The 18,840-nt window shown below is 40.0% G+C and overlaps 1 protein-coding gene across 2 annotated transcripts; it reads right to left on the bottom strand.

The window, feature by feature from the left end:
* Positions 1-274: 274 nt before the first annotated feature.
* ube2j2 (ubiquitin-conjugating enzyme E2, J2 (UBC6 homolog, yeast)) lies at positions 275-10,990 on the bottom strand. Of its 2 annotated transcripts, none has more exons than XM_088337854.1 (6): positions 10,823-10,990; positions 8,170-8,300; positions 6,801-6,841; positions 3,994-4,235; positions 2,923-3,003; positions 275-1,029 (listed from the first exon to the last, which is right to left on the bottom strand). In XM_088337854.1, the coding sequence occupies exons 2-6, from the start codon at positions 8,298-8,300 to the stop codon at positions 742-744; spliced, it is 783 nt and encodes a 260-aa protein (XP_088193980.1). In that variant the 5' UTR covers positions 10,823-10,990; the 3' UTR covers positions 275-741. The 2 variants fall into 2 exon arrangements, with proteins under 2 accessions (XP_088193980.1, XP_088193979.1); XM_088337853.1 differs by lacking the exon at positions 10,823-10,990 and adding an exon at positions 10,061-10,341.
* Between the last annotated feature and the right edge of the window lie 7,850 nt (positions 10,991-18,840).

The raw sequence follows: 18,840 nt of genomic DNA, 5'->3' as shown, positions 1-18,840 counted from the left end.
CTGGATGGCATGAATGTGTGGCTGAGTGTGTTGTTTAGGTGGGAAATGTCATACAGTACTTACAAAAGTTTTTCAATGGAGACCCCTATGCTTACAGTCTTTCACCATTAAAGTGAAAATGTAAATAAAAACATTTGGAAAAAACAAAACATAATCAGAGCCTCTTTACTGTAATACAAAATTGACGTCAACAAAAGATTGCCTCATCATGGTTATAAATCTCACGTGAGCAGGAAGCTTCAGAAAAGGAATCTGAAAAGCAAAACATCAGCACTCCTTTTATGATGGATTTATTTCCCAAGTGTTGTGGCTGAGAAGAAAAAAAAACCTGAAACGCGCTGCACAACAGTACAATGATCAGTTCTGGCTTTTCTATAAATTAAAAAGCACAAAAAATTTGATGAGGGGGAAAAAAAATATACAGGGGGAAACAATGATTGTGTACGGTTGCTAGGGCGATCCTGACTGCTCTGGTCCCCGACAGGCGACTGGTTTGGGGGGGCCACGGGATGCGACGTTTTCGCTAGGCTAACTCCTCACGTAGGTCCGCAATTGGTCGGTTTGGATACGAAAAATAAACGAGGATGGAAACGTGATATCCGGTTGCTGATATGCACTCAGTAGTCCCTCTAAAATGCTTCTCCGCAACCCAGGAGCCGTTCCCAATCCGATCCCCCCCTAAAGTCCGATCCTGACCCCCCCCCCTACTCCCTTTGAAGTACGTGCCCCCCACCCTTAAGATCAGTCCTGCGCTATGCTCCTGAGCACGTACTTGACGGTGTAGGCAAAGGCGGCAAATCCCACAATGACGAAGAGGTTGGCCAGGGCGCCGCCGAGAAGTCCGTGGTTGCGGTTGGCCTGCTGCAGGCCCTGGGCGGGGTTGGCCCCGGGCCCCAGGGGCCCGCCGTTGAGGGCCGGGAGCCCGTAGTGCGCCTGCTGGGGGTCGCCGTTGGGCACCACGTCGGGCAGGGGGAGGGGCTGGGTGCGGGCGTTCAGCTCTTCCTGGGCTTTTTGTTTTTGCTTCATTTCCTGGCGGATTCAAAAAGAATTCATTAGGACAGCATAGAGATAAAAGGGTAGATAACCAAAATCTTATTGATTATCGTACTGCGTCACATCGCGATATGGTCAACACAGGTCACTGAGTTTTCTTTTTAACAATTTATAGTTCCAGTTTGTTAATTGAGTGGTAAAGAGTTTGGCCCCCGCGACCCTTCTGAGGATAAGAGGTGCAGCTAATGAGATGAGAGATGAGATGAAAGGGTTTGGCCAAAATAAATTTCACATTTCGGGGTTTTAATGGCACTTGCCGATAAAGGCGAGGCAAAGTTTGCAAAATGAGTTTGCGCAACTTTTGACAAATGGCTACCAAAACAAACGCCGCAGCTCAAAGCTTTAGTGGCTTGTTACATTGGAATTAGACTCCAAGGAATGTCAGAAGAGCGCAAAGAAATGCTGAAAACCTGAGAGTTCTCCCTGGATTTGTTATCGCATTCAGGAATCCACTGAGGAAGATCCATTACCCATGAACTGGAGGACTTTGAGCTACTAGTCGTGGAAATCTGCTACATTTGTGACTCTTGTATTGTAATCCTTGCAGAAGTCACGCTTACCCAACGCTAGCTTATAGCTAGCCAGACAATCTCTAAATCGCTTTCTCGCTCTCAAAGGAGTAGCCCTCCAAATTCCTTGTACTTTGGTATAATGACAATAAAGACCATTTATTCAACTGTAATTCTGTTTTTATATGTAGATCTATAGTTGTTTTCTATAGTCTCAAGGGGCTGCACAGACGACAGACTATCCCCTGATCTGAAACCTACATGAGGGCAAGGAAAAACTCAAAAACCTCAACAGGAGGACAATGTCTAGGCATTTGTTTAACAAATATAAGTACTGTATAGACTGTACCTTCTAATATTAATAAGCGGTAGACTGTTTAGCCAACCAGAATGCAGAACATAATGCGCGATAAGGCTGCACTATTTTAGGAAAAAACCCTAATAGCGATTTTTCTGACTAGTATTGCTATTTTGATGCGATTTTCGGTTTTAAAAGGAAATTTCATTTTCTGTGTTAGATAACCCTTGAATGCAAGACCTACCAGTTCCTACTCTTCCATGAGTGGGGTCCATATTTAGTGGGGGGAAAAAATTGAAAGACTAAAGGCATCATGTTTTATAGGGAATACTTTGAATAGGAAAGTATTACAACTTTTTTAACTTTAAAGATTTAAAGAATAAAAACCTATGGGGGTCATTGTTGATACCACTTGTTGTTCTGAGGGTTAATACTAGTGACATCCATTACTCACCTGAGACCTGTCAGACTGTTGAGAACTAAAGAGGTGTCTGTATTAAGTCTCCAAATGGCCACTCTTGGAAACTCTTAGACAAACCCTTAGAAAATGTGCATAAGACAAATTCGGAGTTTTCTCAGATTGTGATCAAATTTGACCTGGGAGCAGCTAAAATGCCCATGCTCATCTTGCATGTGATCGGCAAAGAAAATTCAGGCGAGAATAGAAGCCTATTTCTGTATGTTCCAACTTAGATTGCTCTTGTTAGTAGCACTTGCGGTCATTATTTCAGTTTGGGGCAACACTTGTTTCCTTTCAAAAGAGACAAAAACCGGTTCAACTACAGATCGAGATTTTATGTGAATTTCACAATGATTATTAAGTGGTGAAATTAAGGCAAACAGCACCCTCTTCTGGGGAGCTTTGTTAGGGTCTGCCGTCTATAAATCCTTGAAAAAAAGCAGTTTTATGCGATTATGAAATACCACTAAGTCACGAAGCAACGTTGATTAGATTTCGGTTATTCGTGCGCCTTAATGCACGATGCAAAATCTGTAGAGTAGCAAAACCGAGGTAATACTTGACATTTTTGATGAACGTTATTTCCAGTTTAGTCGTCTCACCTCCACAACGTCGGGAAACAATTCACAGAAGACTTTGTCCTTCAGGTTGAAGGCGATGCTTTGGGCAGAGAGTTGTCGTTTCTGGAGGAAGAGACGGAAGGAAGAGCATTAATTTTTGAGTGAGCGACCAATCTCATAACTTTTCCTCGGCCAAATTCAAGCACTTTCAAGGCCAATTTTTCCAGTACCTTCAAAGAAAAAAATCCAGAGGGGATCAAATCAACGTTTAGTTGTTGTTGACTTTGATGACTAAAACAAAGTCGCTAGTCACACTAGTTCACAAACACGGAAAGGGCTCCATAGGTGTTGGGTAATAATTGAGTTCAATACAGAAAAGAAAAGAAAGAACTGTATGTATAAAAAGCAGAAAAATTTGACAAATTTGGACCAATTGTACAAATCTTTCAATCTTGACGCAGATCTTTTTAATTTTAACATGTTTTTCAGAAGATCCTTGTCTAAATCAGTTAGAATAGAATAGCATTTTTTTTTCATTTTATCATTTTTTATAGCACTGAATAATGTTTTCAATGTTCAGTGTGTAAAAATCTAAAATTATGTTTTGTATTTTCCTTTTTTAGTAGCTCTGAGTATTTTAATTTCAATTTCATGTTTTTTTATATATATTAAAATAACTCATTACTAAATAATTTTCTGGCATTATATTTCATTATTATTTATAAAACATTCAAAGAAAAATAATCTCAGGAGCCATTTGAGAGCAGAAAGACAGCTTTTTTTCAGTGAGCCGAGCCAAAAAAAGAGTTTTCTCGATTTGAATGTGACCAGTAGGGGGCGATATAAGGGTAAACCACCAGAGCAGGCATGTTAGTGGCATTTCTCCGCTCGTTTGAAAAAAAATTCTTAATTTGTTGCGTTGTTTATCATTAGACAGCCAAGAAACAGTAATGTCAACAATTTTAAAAAATTTTAAGCACGTCACTCAAAATTAAAGCATTATCCTGGCATTGAAAACACATAAAAATTCTAGCATTTTCAATGATTTCAAGCACCCGTACAAACCCTGCTTTCTACTTGTGTGACTGAGCAAACTAAAGCCAACTAAATCACCGTGTGGTCCGAGGTCTCGATGCTCCCAAGTGTAGGTCCTTTCTCCACCATGAAACTGAGCAGACCCGTGAGGATGGTGGAGACAGACCACGCCGGGTTCCACGTGTCCGGGTGGAAGTCGGTGATGGATAAACACAGCCTTGTGTTACATTTAAATCTGCCGTTGGGGGTGATCATGTAGATACTTGGCGGTTTGAAAGGGAATTCCCGCGGGAATGTCAGCTTTCCGTGATAGTAACCTCCTGCAGGGAGAAAAAAAAGATCCATTATTTGTTCACGGTTTACCATCACAGGAGCCCCCCAAGAACACCAGAGTAGCCCACGATCCAGTTCTGAAAATAAATCAACAGTAAGGACTCATTTAAATTTTCTAGGAAATGTAATTTCAACTGGCATTTTAAATTTGTTGGTGATAGGAATGAGTGGAGAGGTATTGTGAGAGGATAGTAGGATGTTGGGACGCGTTCTAAGGGCACCCGTATGATGCGGCTGGGGTAAACCAGTGAAAGCTGTCGGGCCCTGTTGTTGAACAGAAGAGTGTGTTGTGTCACCCTGACCCGAGTGACACGGCTGCTTTCTCGTGTCCCGTTTCATCTGGAGGGACGAAAGCATGATCGACTTGGGTGCTGAGGTGCTTACCTTGTTTGGGTGTTTGGGCATTTGGGTTGTCCATGGTCCAAAAGATTTTTGTGTGTGATGTTTTTGCTACTTTTTCCCCTTTTCAATTTTCTTTACTTTTGTATGCGTTTGTCTTGCTGTCGGTCACCCCTCTCGAGGGATATGACCAGGGTAGATAGATACAGTGGAACCTCGGTTTTCGAACGCCTCTCAGTTCGAACAAATCGAAGTCCGACCAAAAATTGAGAAATTCTTGCTTCGCTGTTCGGTCAAAAAAATCGGAGTTCAAACGCCGGTAATGCGTGAGTGCGTACGCTAGGGTGCGATGCTGAGCGGCATACGGGTGTAGATGGCTCTTTTCCTGACCAACTGTTATCGCGTGCGGACGTGCTTCGTTTTGCTTTCGCTTTTAATATAGGTGTACGAAGTGTTTTAGCCACTAATTATGCCTCCGAAGAAAGTCAGTGCAGGCAGCAAAGTTAATACAGGTGAAAAAAGAAAAGTAGAGCGTACAACTATTGCATTTAAGAAAGAAATAATAGCAAAATATGAAGGAGGTGTGCGAGTGTCTGATCCTCTCCCCACCGTCCACCTGCGCCTTCTGCACAAAGGTAAGAAATCCTATGAATAATTATTTTCTTTATCCTTTTTATTTTTACACGTTCATGTTAGTGTAATCTTTCGTACGGAAGATTACGATAACGCGAACGTACGATTAGCCTGGGTTAACTTCATGTTTACGTTAAACATTCAAGGTAAACATTCAGGGTGTTGGAACGGAGCCCAAGATTCAGGGTGTTGGAACGCAGCCCCCTTTCCAATGAACCGCTCACCACTTGTTGTGGAGACCCGGGTGCTAAATGACTTGTAAACGACCTGACTTTTTTATTTTTACATGTTCATGTTAGCGTAATCTTTCGTACGGAAGATTACGATAACGCAAACGTATGATTAGCCTGGGTTAGCTTTATGTTTACGTCAAACATTCAAGGTAAACAGGGTGTTGGAACGGATTAAAACGATTTACATTATTTTTAATGGGAAAAATTATTTCGGTGATCGAACAAATCGGTTTTCGAACAGGGTTCTGGAACGGATTATGGTCCAGAACCGAGGTTCCACTATAGATAGATTATAAACAATTAACATGAACAGTGCCTTTAAATAAACTATCAATTCCTGTAAAATTATTTTTGAAATTAACCTGAAATTGATATAAATCATTCAAAGCAATCCCTTTATACAAGCAGTGGTTGACTGAGACCATTTAATCCTACTTCTAATAACTACTAACTGGTAAAACATAGTAAAAACATTTTATTTTAGAAATATACATCAGACTAGTTTTTGAAACAACAACAAAAAAGAAAAAGTAGCTTTCAGCCTCAAAAAGGTTAGTAACCTGTGGTTATTACATGTTGGGGGTGCAGATGATTCTGTTTTGGGGGTTGTTTTACACATTTTGACCCTAATTTTTATTATTTTCTTTTTTCAACAAAACAACCCGATTTGGAGGGCAACTTATTGAAAGAAAAATCTCAAACTTTTCTCAATTCTTTTGTACCTTTATTATCATTTCTTCCTCATGCCACGAGGCTCTTTAACTCCACCCGGGGGAGTAAAAGACCACATTAAACCCCACCCCCACACTGGCATATTTTTATTACAGTGTGTATTGTATGTATCACTATTTAAATACTCTATATCAACACGTTATATTGGGTAATTATGTATTCAAGTCAGTCAAGTCATGTTTATTTGTATAGGCCTTAATCACAAGAGTCTCAAAGGGCTGCACAGATCAAAGACTATTGCAAACAATTATTACAGACTATTATGACACATTCTATTTATCATCATCATCATCAGCTGCACCGCTTATCCTCAGTAGGGTCGCGGGGATGCTGGAGCCCATCCCAGCAATCATCGGGCAGTGGGCAGGGGACACCCTGGACTGGTTGCTAGCCAATCGCATTCTATTTATTTTATTATTATTTTATTTTCAACACAAGGATAATTTTTGCTCAATTCTTCTTTAAAAAATGAATTATTCAGGGGATTACCTATCATGTTTTTAATATGAACATTTTTCTTTAACCTCTAGTAGGAAAACAAAACAAATACAAGCGTCATCACCACGACACATACAACTTCACCTACGATCAATAATTAAACCCGCATTTTTTTACCTTCGTACGGAGTTTTCTCAGGACCTCTTACCAAGTAGTGCCTTCAAGAAACAAAAGAAATAGTAACACTTTATTAAAAATCCTGATAAAGAATCAACACAAGAAATTATATTTCTCCCTCTGACCTTTGTACACACAAATGAAGAGCAAAAAGATGACAGCGACCCAAAAAGTCAGTGACCACTGCCACGTTTTAATAAATACAATCTGGCATACATTTATCAACGGCTCCCTTCTATTAAACATTTACGGTGTATAAACAAATAAGGAGTATTACTTTTCTTTACACGCGAAGAAAAAGTTGCTGATACCGTAGAACATCAATCATCAGAATGCAAGTAATAATTAACAGAATTGTGGGGAAAATTAATGATTGAAAAGCAGATGTTTCATGGGAATTTCAGCTTAACGCAAGTATAAATAGAATTCGTTTATTGCCCAAGAGTCCTTGAAAAAACAACATTTTAATCTCTACCACACTAAAGATGGAGCAGAGAAAGTTTATGGGAAACATAATAAACATAATAACTATGAAAACGTCAAAATCTGCGAATCGGGAAAAAAAAATATCTTAAAAAGTAAAAACTGGATTTCTACAGCGATAAGCAAGTTACTGCCGGTACAGCCCAACAGATCTTTTAAAATTCGACCAATTGAAGAAAAGAAAGGAGTTACTGCCATTTTGTTGTGTTTGTGGTGCAAGTCTTGTCCCAGGTGTCCCCTTTGTGTCATTCCTCCATAAAAATATATTTTAACAAAAAAATAAAGTGTACATTCAAATGATGTAAATGTCGTTTTAATGGCATGTTTTTATTTATCAATATATTTATTAAATGATATGCAAATGGAAATCATTTTTCGATTTTTAGTGCATATGATCAATTTTGTGCTTAAAACGGTCATGTCACATTTATTTGTATCGCCCTTTATCACAAAATCACTCAAAAGACTGCACATAACTACAAAGGTTACACAAAAAGGGGCATATTAAATTGCTAGATTATGAGAGTTTCAAGACAAATTTGATGCAACGGTCCATTAATAAATATAAAATAAGATACCAAGTACATATGCATGTGAACATGTATATTTATTCCTAAATATGTATTAGAAAAATAGGATATCTTTTTTCTAAGCTAATGTATCGAGATTTTGTATTAGCAGTTAGACAAAAACATAATCAAATTAAACAATTACTTTTTCCCATTCTGGCCTGGACCCCTTACCAACTCAAAGTATGCCCACTCATGTTGTACAACACCTTTGCCGTTTCTTGATCACGTTTTTAGCAGTCTGAATTAACAGCGAACGCTTTAAAGCAGAAAATCCAAACGAGCTCATTAGAGGCAGCGTGAGATGGCGATCGTACCATTCGAGGATGTTGGAGGGAAGAGGCTCGGCACAGATGTAAGGCACGGGGTCTTTCTTTATCCTGAGGTAATCCTGCTTAAGTCGCTGAGTGGCTGTAGTTGGAGCTCTCTTGTTCCCGTTGCTGTTCATCTTTTTTTGAAATCGTACACAAAAAAATGTCATGTTAATGTTCTTGTTAAGGATTTGGGATGCGCGATATTTATTGGACCGAAAACGGACAAAGATGAATTCACGGTTATCGTCCAGATAAAAAAAAAAAAAAGGCGATAATTGGTTACTTGACGCCACGCTGATATACATTTAGCAAACACTTGTTAAAAAAGATTTGAAGCATTCATCTTTCCCATTAGAATGCATTTTGGTTTTCTATAAAGGTAGAAGCATGTGTTTCCTCTCTGTGGATGAGTGGATCCTTTAACCACTCGGGTGGTAACGGCACGATTTTTTAGGTGTGTTTTGGACAAGTACAGCCTGGTGGTGCTCAATCCATTTCCCAGCTGCTCTCGAACCGGGGACCTTTTGTGTGTTAGGCGAATGTGCTAGGCATTTCACTAAGAAACACTCTACCCCTTAGTAATGTACTTGAGGCAACAGAGAGCTCAGTCATAGTCTGACGCATGGATGTGTGATTATTAAGAAGCTTATTTGATGGACAGTGTATACATGTACTTATTATAATATTGAAGAAGCCGAGCTATACATATATCCACACATATAACAACTAATAATTGGAAGCTGTATAAATGTCTTTACTGTAAGGCTATTCTTTTATTTTCGTCCCTCATAACAATGTCTCTATATATACTAAACTAACAATAATGATGTATTTCTTGTGTTTTGCATGGAGACAATTTGTAATAGTTGGTTTTCTTGATAGTTTAATTAGCTTTGGTCGGCTTAAAAACTAAACATCCTAAATTATTATGACAAAGAGTTTCACAAAGCAAAACAGCACAACTAGTAGATTCGTGTTCCAAATGTAGTAAACCACCGGGATACAGCATCCTTGCATTACGTTTTCACTTCAGTGTGGAATAAGGTGCTTTTTCTGCCCTCTTTTACAGCATTTCCCCCACTATTCGAAATCACTTACATATAATTTCTGTAACTAAAAACCTCAAATTTATACTTTGCGTTGTTCATGCGTATGTAGAGGTAAGACTCGCAGCATCATGAAAATGCAGATAGTGCTGGATGAACTTACCCCCCACAATACCGTTCTGTTTCTACATTCAGTTCAGGATCTCATGTGCTTTGTAAATAATTTGCGAGTCAGCGCTAAGATACTGTATTTTTTTGTGCTATATTTATTTGCTATGGGTTACAAAACTTGCATTGATGCTAAATGTGGAAGCAAGAAGATGACAACAATGGAAACAAAGAATGTGATAACCCATAAATACGTAAAGGCACATGAATCATTACCCTAGCTAATATGGCCATAACTAATCCGCGATCTGGACAATTATTTATTAAAGATCAAAAAAAGTCTTTTGAGAGCAAGAGAATCTTCTCAAATTTTTCATATCAGTCTGAATTTGTATCTGCCGGTCTTTTCGACCCCTTCTGCATTCACTCGTTAACTCCAATCGACCAGCTCATGTCTCTTCACACCAAAAAGTAAATAAAATGTATTTCATCCTTTACATGTGCATACCTTACTCAATATAGACTATTTAACTATTTTAATGTTAGAATCTGCGGTACCTGATGTTTGGAACATATTTGCTAATTTCCATAGGTTTCCATCCCTCCCATATGGCAATTTCACTTTGCAATCTCCACCTCAGAAGAGATGTCTTTATTCAATCTGTATATTGAGTAAAGGCAGCACGGCGGCGCAGTAGTTAGCGCATGTGCGGCACAGTTCTGAAGTCATGAGATCAAACCTCTTGTGTGGAGTTTGCACGTTCTTTCCGTGCTTGCGTGTTTCCTTTGGGCACTCCGGTTTCCTCCCACATTCCAAAAACATGCATGTCAGGTTAAATGGGCGGTCCAAATTGTCCCTAGGTATGAATGAGAGAGCGAATTGTCTGTCCCTGTGTGCCCTGCGACTGGCTGGCAACAAGTTGAGGGTGTCCCCTGCCCACTGCCTGAAGATAGCTGGGATGGGCTCCAGCACCCCCGCCACCCTACTGAGGATAAGCAGTGCAGATAATGGATGGATAGATATTGAGTAAATACCTAAATATGTATGTTGTGTTACATTACTGCTTTGTTAATACGTCATGCAGATCTTTGAATCAAACCAAAATTCTCGTCTTTTTTCTTCAAAGTGACTTTCGTCAATCGAAATTTGCGTCATGCAAAAGTCGTGTAAAAGGTTTGTGCTCGTTTATTTTGAAATAATAAACAAATAAAAGGGAGACATAGAAACTAATGTCAACAGTTGCACTTTGAGCAAAAGTCTTAAACAAATGTCAACATAGCAAACATGATTTTTACTTAAAAGAGCTACACAACCTATATTAGTACAAAGCCATTTAGATAAGTTTAATGAGCAAATACGTCGCGTTAACTCTTGTTAGCTAATATAGGCCAGTGCTAATGTTTAGGTGGCTAAAGCTAACATCGGTGGCGTGTCATAACAACAGTTGCACACCGACATTTATGTAGTTTCCCTTACTCGATATGTGTCGTATTGGACTTACCTCTCCGGAGACACCGAAATCAAATCGAATTCGGGTCTGAATTCGAATTGGGTTCCAGCGGTCAGACCCCGAACTGATAGGACATCGACGCAGCGTTAGCTTTAGCAGCAGAACGTAGAAACTCTCTTCCGGGGTTATTCTTTATGTGCCTTTACAGGGGGCTGAAGTGCTCGGGATGCTCTTTAGCGCCGCTATTTGACGTGGCGGTGCACCATTTTTTGTTGTATGCCTTTCTAGTACAGTGGAACCCCGGTTCTCGACCATAATCCGTTCCAGAACCCTGTTCGAAAACCGATTTGGTCGATCACCAAAAATCGTTTTTCCCCATTATAAGTAATGTAAAATCCTTTTAATCCGTTCCAAATCCTTGAAGGCTTACCATGAACGTAAACATGAAGCTAACCCAGGCTAATCGTACGTTCGCATTAGCGTAATCTTCCGTACGTAAGATTACGCTAACATGAACGTGTAAAAATAAAAAAATCAGGTCGTTTACACGTCATTTAGCACCGGGGTCCCCACAACAAGTGGTGAGCGGTTAAAGGATAAAGAAAAGATTTATGAATAGGATTTCTTACCTTTGTGGTGGTCTGCAGAAGCCATGCTCTATTCCCTGGAAAGAAGGGAAACTCGCACATCTTCTTCATATTTTGCTATTATTTCTTTCTTAAATGCAATAGTTGTACGCACTACTCTTCTTTTTTTACCTGTAGCAACTTTGCTGCTTGCACCGACCTTCTTCCGAGGAATAATTAGGGGTTTAAACACTCCGTTCACCGATTTTAAAAACGAAAGCAAAAAGAAGTGCGCGGTCTCGTAACAACAGTTCTTCGCGAGGGGTGGGGGCAATCTACACCCGTACGCCGCTTAGCATCGCCACTAGCGTACCGGCGTTCGAACTCCGATTTTTTGAACGAAAAGCGAAGCAAGAATTTCTCTAAATTTTTGGTCGAGAACCGATTTGTTCGAACTGAGAGGCGTTCAAAAACCGAGGTTCCACTGTATTTTGAAATTTGAAAAAATATATGTCATGAAAGGAATCAGGGGAAACAATGTTTGCATCTTTTTAGTGGTTACGAACAAAACTTTTCTCATAAAGCCATTTCTTTCGAGATAAATGGATAATCCTTTATTAAAAATTTGCAATGTACAGAAAGATATATCTTAGAATGTAGCTGAAATGTGTGCATTGGAATAAAACACATTATGGAAGCCAGTCCAAATATACTATTTAGCAAAATTCCAAGGATGAATTCCTCTATCACAGCGATGGTAAGTGATACCGAACGATAAAGCAGGTGCGATTAGCAATGACAATAGTGGCTAGCAGTAATCCATAGCCTGAAGACAAGAGGCTAACATACGTGGCTGAAGAAGGAAAACATGGAAAAAACGAAGATGCCTGAATCACAAAACTCTGCAACTTTCTGTTACAAGGCCTGTTGTGGACAGTGAGTGACACTAAAGAGCTAACAAGCAAAGTAGCGACTAGCAGTGAGCCATAGCCTGCAGTCAAGTGGCTAACACAAGTAGCGAGAGAAGAAAACTTTGGAAAAATGTTGAAGATTCCTTAATCACGGAACTTAGCAACTTTCAATTGCTTGACCACCTGTTGAAGGTAAGAGACACTGAAAGACGAAGCAGGAACTGCCATCAATGACAATTGTGGCTAGCCGTAAGCCATAGCCTGCAGCCGAGTGGCTAACAGAAGGGACTAGAGAAGTAAAATGTGGAAAAAGTGGAAGATGCCTGAATCACAAATCTCCAGAACTTTCTGTTGTAAGGTCAGCTGTGGACAGTGAGTGACACCGAAGAAGGAAAAAGCAGCAGCACCTTAAAAGAATGAGCGTAGCAGCTAGCCGTAAGCCATAGCCTGCAGCTAAGTGGCCAACAGAAGTGACTAGAGAAGTAAAGCGTGGAAAAAGAGGAAGATGCCTGAATCACGAAACTCCGCAACTTTCTGTTGTAAGGCCAGCTGTGGACAGTGAGTGACACTGAAGAAGAAAAAAGCAGCATTAGCTCAAAAGAATGAGCATAGCAGCTAGCAGTGGGCCACAGCCCGCAGTCAAGTGGCTTACTCATGCGGCTAGAGAAGAAAACTGTGGAAAAAAGTTGAAGATTCCTGAATCACGGAACTAAGCAACTTTGGGTTGCACGACCACCTGTTGAAGGTGAGTTACACTGAAGGATGAAGCAGGAACGCCTAACAATAACGATAGCAGCTAGTAGTAAGCCATGGCCTGCGGCCGAGTAGCTAACATAAGTGGCTAGAGAAGGAAAACGTGGGAAAAAGCGGAAGATGCCTGAATCACGAAACTCAGCAACTTTTAGTTGACACTAAAGAAAAATGCTGCAGCTAAGAAACAAAATAGAGGCTAGCAATGAGCCATAGCATGCAGTCAAGTGGCTAACATAAGTGATTCGACAAGGAAACAGTGAAGAATAAAGTAAAAAGTGCCTGATTGACAGGACTTAGCAACCATCACATTTGGGGCTCAGCTGAGTACAGTAAGTCGCGGTTGAGTGCTAAAAGCATCAATCTCACTTTGCAAAATGATCAATTGGGCTACCGTAGTCGTAAAATGGCCGCCAAACATGTCAGCTCCTTCAATTTGTCTAATATTTTTCCTATTTTCTCAACCAAATCATGTTTATGAGATAGTCCATCTGTTTTTGCTATTTATTGAAATCTGTCATGATTACTGATGTGAATCACCTGTGCCTGCTCTTTTGCCTCCAACCGCTGCGGGTTCTGATTGTCTCCCTGTCCCTATTTTAACCCAGTCCTGTCAATCCCCTGTTGTCAGTCCGGCTGCGAACCGCAGTGTATGTTAGGCAAGTCTTTTTCGACCCTGACTCCCGCCTGTCCCGTTTTTGCTCCTGTTTGTCCCCGGCTAGGACCTGTTTTGATCCCAATCACGTCTGCTCTCCCGTCCCGCCTTACGACCTATCTTTGATCCTGACTACGTCTATTCTCCCGTCCTGGCTTACGACTGCCCTTCCCCTTTCTTTCAACAAAATTGTGTTACGGGATTGGGTCTACCCTGTGTGCTGGTCCTGACAGAAATCAAGGTTTTATTCAAATAAATCAAGTATTTTTACACCACCAGGGGTCGCTATATAATACGCGAAGTGGCTTAATTCCCAGAAAAATACATTTACTTTTGCTGAAGTGAGATTGCCAGATAATAAGCTTGACAATTCTCAAGAAATAGTGCGGCAATGTGAGTAGGTATGTCGAGTACATCAAAATCTTAAGTGGAAGCCAAACATACCCAGGAATTTGCGATGAAAGGGGCGGATTCCTTTATTGAGTCTTGATTACAGCTTCCTTGGTAAGGTTTTGAATAATACTTGAAAAAAAACCCTCTTGTTAAATTTCCTGAAAAGAGTGAGCCATAGCCTGCAGTCAAGTGGCTAACACAAGTAGCTAGAGAAGGAAACCGTGGAAAAATGTTGAAGATTCCTTAATCACGGAACTTAAACTACACTGTCTATTCCTTAGTGTGGCGGCGTCCGAACTGCAGACTCCTCCTCTTCAACTTTTGGGGCTGGAGAGACGCCAGGAGAGAAAACTGGCGAAAGACTTCCCCGCAGTCACCGGAGACGTCACCTGGAAGTCAAAAAAGGGTTTCCAGAGTTATGAATAAAAGACTATAATATTTTGAGGCTGCTTCTTGGCCCAGCTGAGAAATAAAACCCGAAGAAAATGCAGAGGAACGTAGTGGGAGAAGCCAAGTGGCTAACATGAGTGGCTAGAGAAGGAAAGGTATGGTAGGAAGAAAAGCACCAGATGCCGGAATCACCGAGTGTCTGGACCCTGAATCAAGGAATTCGGCAAGGTCGGCTCGCACGACCAGCCAAATGGCACGGCTGGCTAGAGAAGGAAAAAGTGAAAAAAAAATGCGGGACTCCGAGTTCAGCCATCCCATTGAGGTCTCAGTTGTGTGTGCGAAGTAACAGCTAAGAGCTGAAAACACCACAAGCTCCCTTTGCAAAATCCCCACTCGGGCTTCCGTAGTAGTAAGATGGCGGACAAACATGTCAGCTTGTTTAAAATGTGTACTACCAATACACATTTCTAAATGTAATGTCCAAAGATTTATAAACCACCGGTGTCAAACATGCAGCCCACTGGCCGGTTCAGGCCCTCCAAGGGTTTTGATCCGGCCCACGAGTCAATGCTGAAAAGCCCAAGAGAAAAATGAGCTGCAGTTTTAGATATGTCCACTTTATGTCGCCAAAGCCAGGCACCACCCAAAAAGCAACTGGAGCTGTATGTCTCTCTCTCTTTCTCTCTCCTCTTTTGCTCCTGCTCTTTCTATATTTCTTTCTCTATTCTTTCTTTCTCTCACTTTCTATTTCTCACTTCTCTTCCTCACTCTTTTTTCCACTTTCTCTCTCTCTTTATTTTTCTCTATTTCCATTCACCCTTTTTTCTCTTTCTTTCTTTTTCCTCACTTTCTCTCTTTCTTTTTCCTGTTTTTCTGTCTGTCTCTTTTTTCCACTCTGTCTTTTGACTGATTATTTATTTTTCCCTCTTTCTCTTTCTTTTTAAATTCTTTTTCTCTCTCTTTCTACCTTTCTCTTTTTACTTTCTTCCGTCTTTTGTCTTTTCTTTCTTTCTCTTCTTTCTCCTTCTTTTGTCTACCTCTCTCCTTTTTTCTCCCTTTCTCTTTTATACTGTCTATATTGCTCTCTCTCCCCCCTTTTCTCTCTCACTTTCCTACTTTTTCTCTCTCTCTCCTTTTTCCTTCTTCTCTATCTTCCTTTCTCCCCACTCTTTTTTTCTCTCCCTTTTTCCCTGCCTCTCTCTTTCTTTCTCTATTTTTCTTAAATCTACTAGTCAGGCCCCAGAGAGATTTTTATTCTCGCATGTGGCCCCCAGCTAAAATGAGTTTGAGACCTCTGAGAGAAAGAACAGGTCCTCTTACGTCATATTGACCCATCAAATAATATCACAGCCAATTCAAGTAGGCAACAAAGCCGCGCCCACAGCCAATAGAAAAACAACAAAATCCAACAAGTCCTGCCCCTTTCTGTGTTAAATAGAGCTATAACCAATAGGAATTAAGCAGGTCATTTAGTCCCGCCTTTTTCCGGTCGTGCCCAAAAGCGCCCAAACATCACCAAAATTCACTGGTATTAAATGAGTCTGTTAACACATCTGATATCCAACTTCGTGTTTTTACAACATAAACAAAATACAAGAGACCAAATCCCACATCACTTTATCAATTAAAAGTCACGGTCTCAAAAATTTGAGACCGGAAGTGGGCGCGGCCACGCAACCGACTTAAATCTGATTGGCTGTGGTGTCATTTAAAGGGACAATTTGTCGTAAGACGTTCTTTCGCATGTGGTCTAAACCTTCAAAACAAATCATGTTTATGAGATAGAACATCCGTTTTTGCTTCTTATTTGAATCAATAGTATTTTATTTAAACATATAAAGTACTTTTATTCCACAAGGGGTCGCTATATAATACACACTTTGGCTTTGAAAAACTTGAGCATTGGATCTTTCACCAGACTGCAAAGGTGAGGCCAATCTTTTATTAAAAAATGCTTAAAGGGACAGTGTGTAATATTTAGTGCCTCTTACCGGTACAAACAAACATGTATTTGAATACCAGGTAAAAATACATGAATTATCATACCAGTGTTACATTTTGTATAAAATCATAAATTGAGGAATTTTTATTTCTTTTACATTGTGAAATCCATACCTAAGGTCACCGCCATGTTTGTCCCACGTCTTGCTGCTTGCTGCGGCACTGTTTTTTGTTCGCATCAGACAACAGTGCCATCTAGTGTTCCGATATTACACACCAGGGCTTTAAACGTGAAGCGGATCCAGCTCAAACAAACCTCAGCCAACTCCAGAATATTTGACCCAAACCAGAACCAGAAATAACCCAAGTTCCCAGAATGCATCACTCACTCTTTCCCGTGGTAAGGATCTAAACCTTCTGTCTCCTTTGGCAAGGCCTGCAGTGAAGAAAGCAACGACATGTCCGTTAGCGGCTAGCTAGTGTCTTAGAAACCGCCGAAATGTCACAGTTGGTGTGAAAAGTAGTTTTAAAGCCGCAGTGTGTAATATTTGACCACTAGGGGGCACTATTGGCTAACGCGAGATAAGCCAGTGCCAAATGATCACTACAACTAGATGCCACTAGGAGGCACTTAATATTACACACTGTCTCTTTAAACAAAATGAAATGGTAATTCTGGGTTAGTTTGTACAATTTGGCCCTAAATGTTGAGGTTGTTATCAAAAATTGAACATTTTTTTGTGGTTTTAAAAAAATAAGATCATTTTTGGGTCATTTCTTAAACAAACTACGGGTTTTGGTGATTATTTTGCATAATGGAGCCGCGCATATTCTCAAAAACTACCCTAATCTTTTAATGTAGAAAACAAAAGCATATTTTAAGGTGTTATTTTAAGGAAATTAAGCTCAGCGCTGTGAACGCTTTCCTTGTCAGCCCGTCAACGAACCTCTGCCCCACAAGAGGTGGGTTCTGACTCGGTCCTGTTTTCCCGTTGGATTTTCCTGTCTGGTATTATTACCGTTTATTTGGTCCTGTTTAATTTCGGTTTCCAGTTTTTTCCCGTCTATTTTTGTCCTGTTTATTATTTTCTCCAGTTTTCGTTCCCGTTTAGTTTCCCCTGTTAATTTTCCATATCCTGATTCGTTATCTATCCTGTCTGTCCCTTCCTATCCGGTATCGACCCCATCCGTCCGATATCAACTCGGCAATTGGAAATAGTCCCGTCGGTCTCTGGCTTTCTGTCTTTCCACGTTCCACGCCAGACCGGCTGGCTAACGTGCATGACTCCCCATTTCACGTAAAATAAAAGGCTTGTGTGAGAACGTCACGCGTTTAGGTCCTGATCCAGTTCTGGTTCATGACATTTCTAGGTTTAAAGAAATATATATCTAGATGTTGTTCCAAGGAAAATTACAATTTTTTTATTGATTATTTTATACAATGGAGCTAAATTTCTCTTTGTAGAAACTATAATACTCATTTAAGGTTTAAAAGTTAACCAGTTTAGGGGGATTTTGACTTCCAAATTTGGGATTCCTATTAAAAAACCTAACAAATTTTGAGCTAGTAAAATAATATGGTATTAAAAATCAAATAACCTGTTTTTTAACTTTGTTATACATTAAAATAACAAAACTTTGGGTAGTTAGATCTCACCAATTTTGGTTTGTACAATTCAACCCTAACTTTTAACATTGCTATAAAACATTTTGGGGACTTAAAATAAAACGATTTTTGGGTGGATTTTTTTGTAATATTTTGAACCCCAATTTTTTGAGTTTGTTATGAATAATTGTAATAAAGCATCAATAAATAAATTTACTAGATTGTGGATTAAAACCAAATTACCAGATTTTGTCAGGTTTTTTGGTTGGACTTTGTTTTGTGTAAAACAACCCTTTTTGTTTATATTTTATACAAAACAACAGAAATTTAGTAGATTGCATGAAACGAAACCCAATTTTGGCCAATCTGAGTGGTTTAGTCAAGTTATAACAGTGCTTCGCTATTATTTTCTGTTACGACCCCCCTCAGAAGATGAAATCCTCTCATGCCCTCCCCCCCAACAAGTCTGTTTCTTCATCTGGGTTAATTATTTTTTCATGGGGTCATTTGAGGGTCTGCTCCACTTCGCATCTACACTTCATACTCAATGCTTATACTCACAGTGTGGAGGTTAAATAGAAAAACACTGCCAATGAGAGCGCCACCGCTCCCTAGTGTAGTGGAGGTGTAATTGTACTTGATTTTTTGGAAAGTTGAAAAAAAAAAAATTCCGTGGTCAAACGCGCCTTCGCACCCCTTGACGGACTGGAGTGCCCCGCCCCATTGTCTGAGAACCATCAACTTAACCCAAGTAGTCACAGTAAAAGTCTCATCGTGACCCAAATTGGGTTATGTCTTACCCAACAGAGTGCAAAAATAAAAGACGAGAGACAGCAAGAAAGTCAACAGCAATGAAA

Source organism: Urocampus carinirostris, chromosome 6 (assembly GCF_059441175.1).
Source record: "Urocampus carinirostris isolate Australia breed hairy pipefish chromosome 6, RoL_Ucar_1.0, whole genome shotgun sequence".
Taxonomy (NCBI): domain Eukaryota; kingdom Metazoa; phylum Chordata; class Actinopteri; order Syngnathiformes; family Syngnathidae; genus Urocampus; species Urocampus carinirostris.
This window is presented reverse-complemented; position numbering and strand designations above follow the sequence as displayed.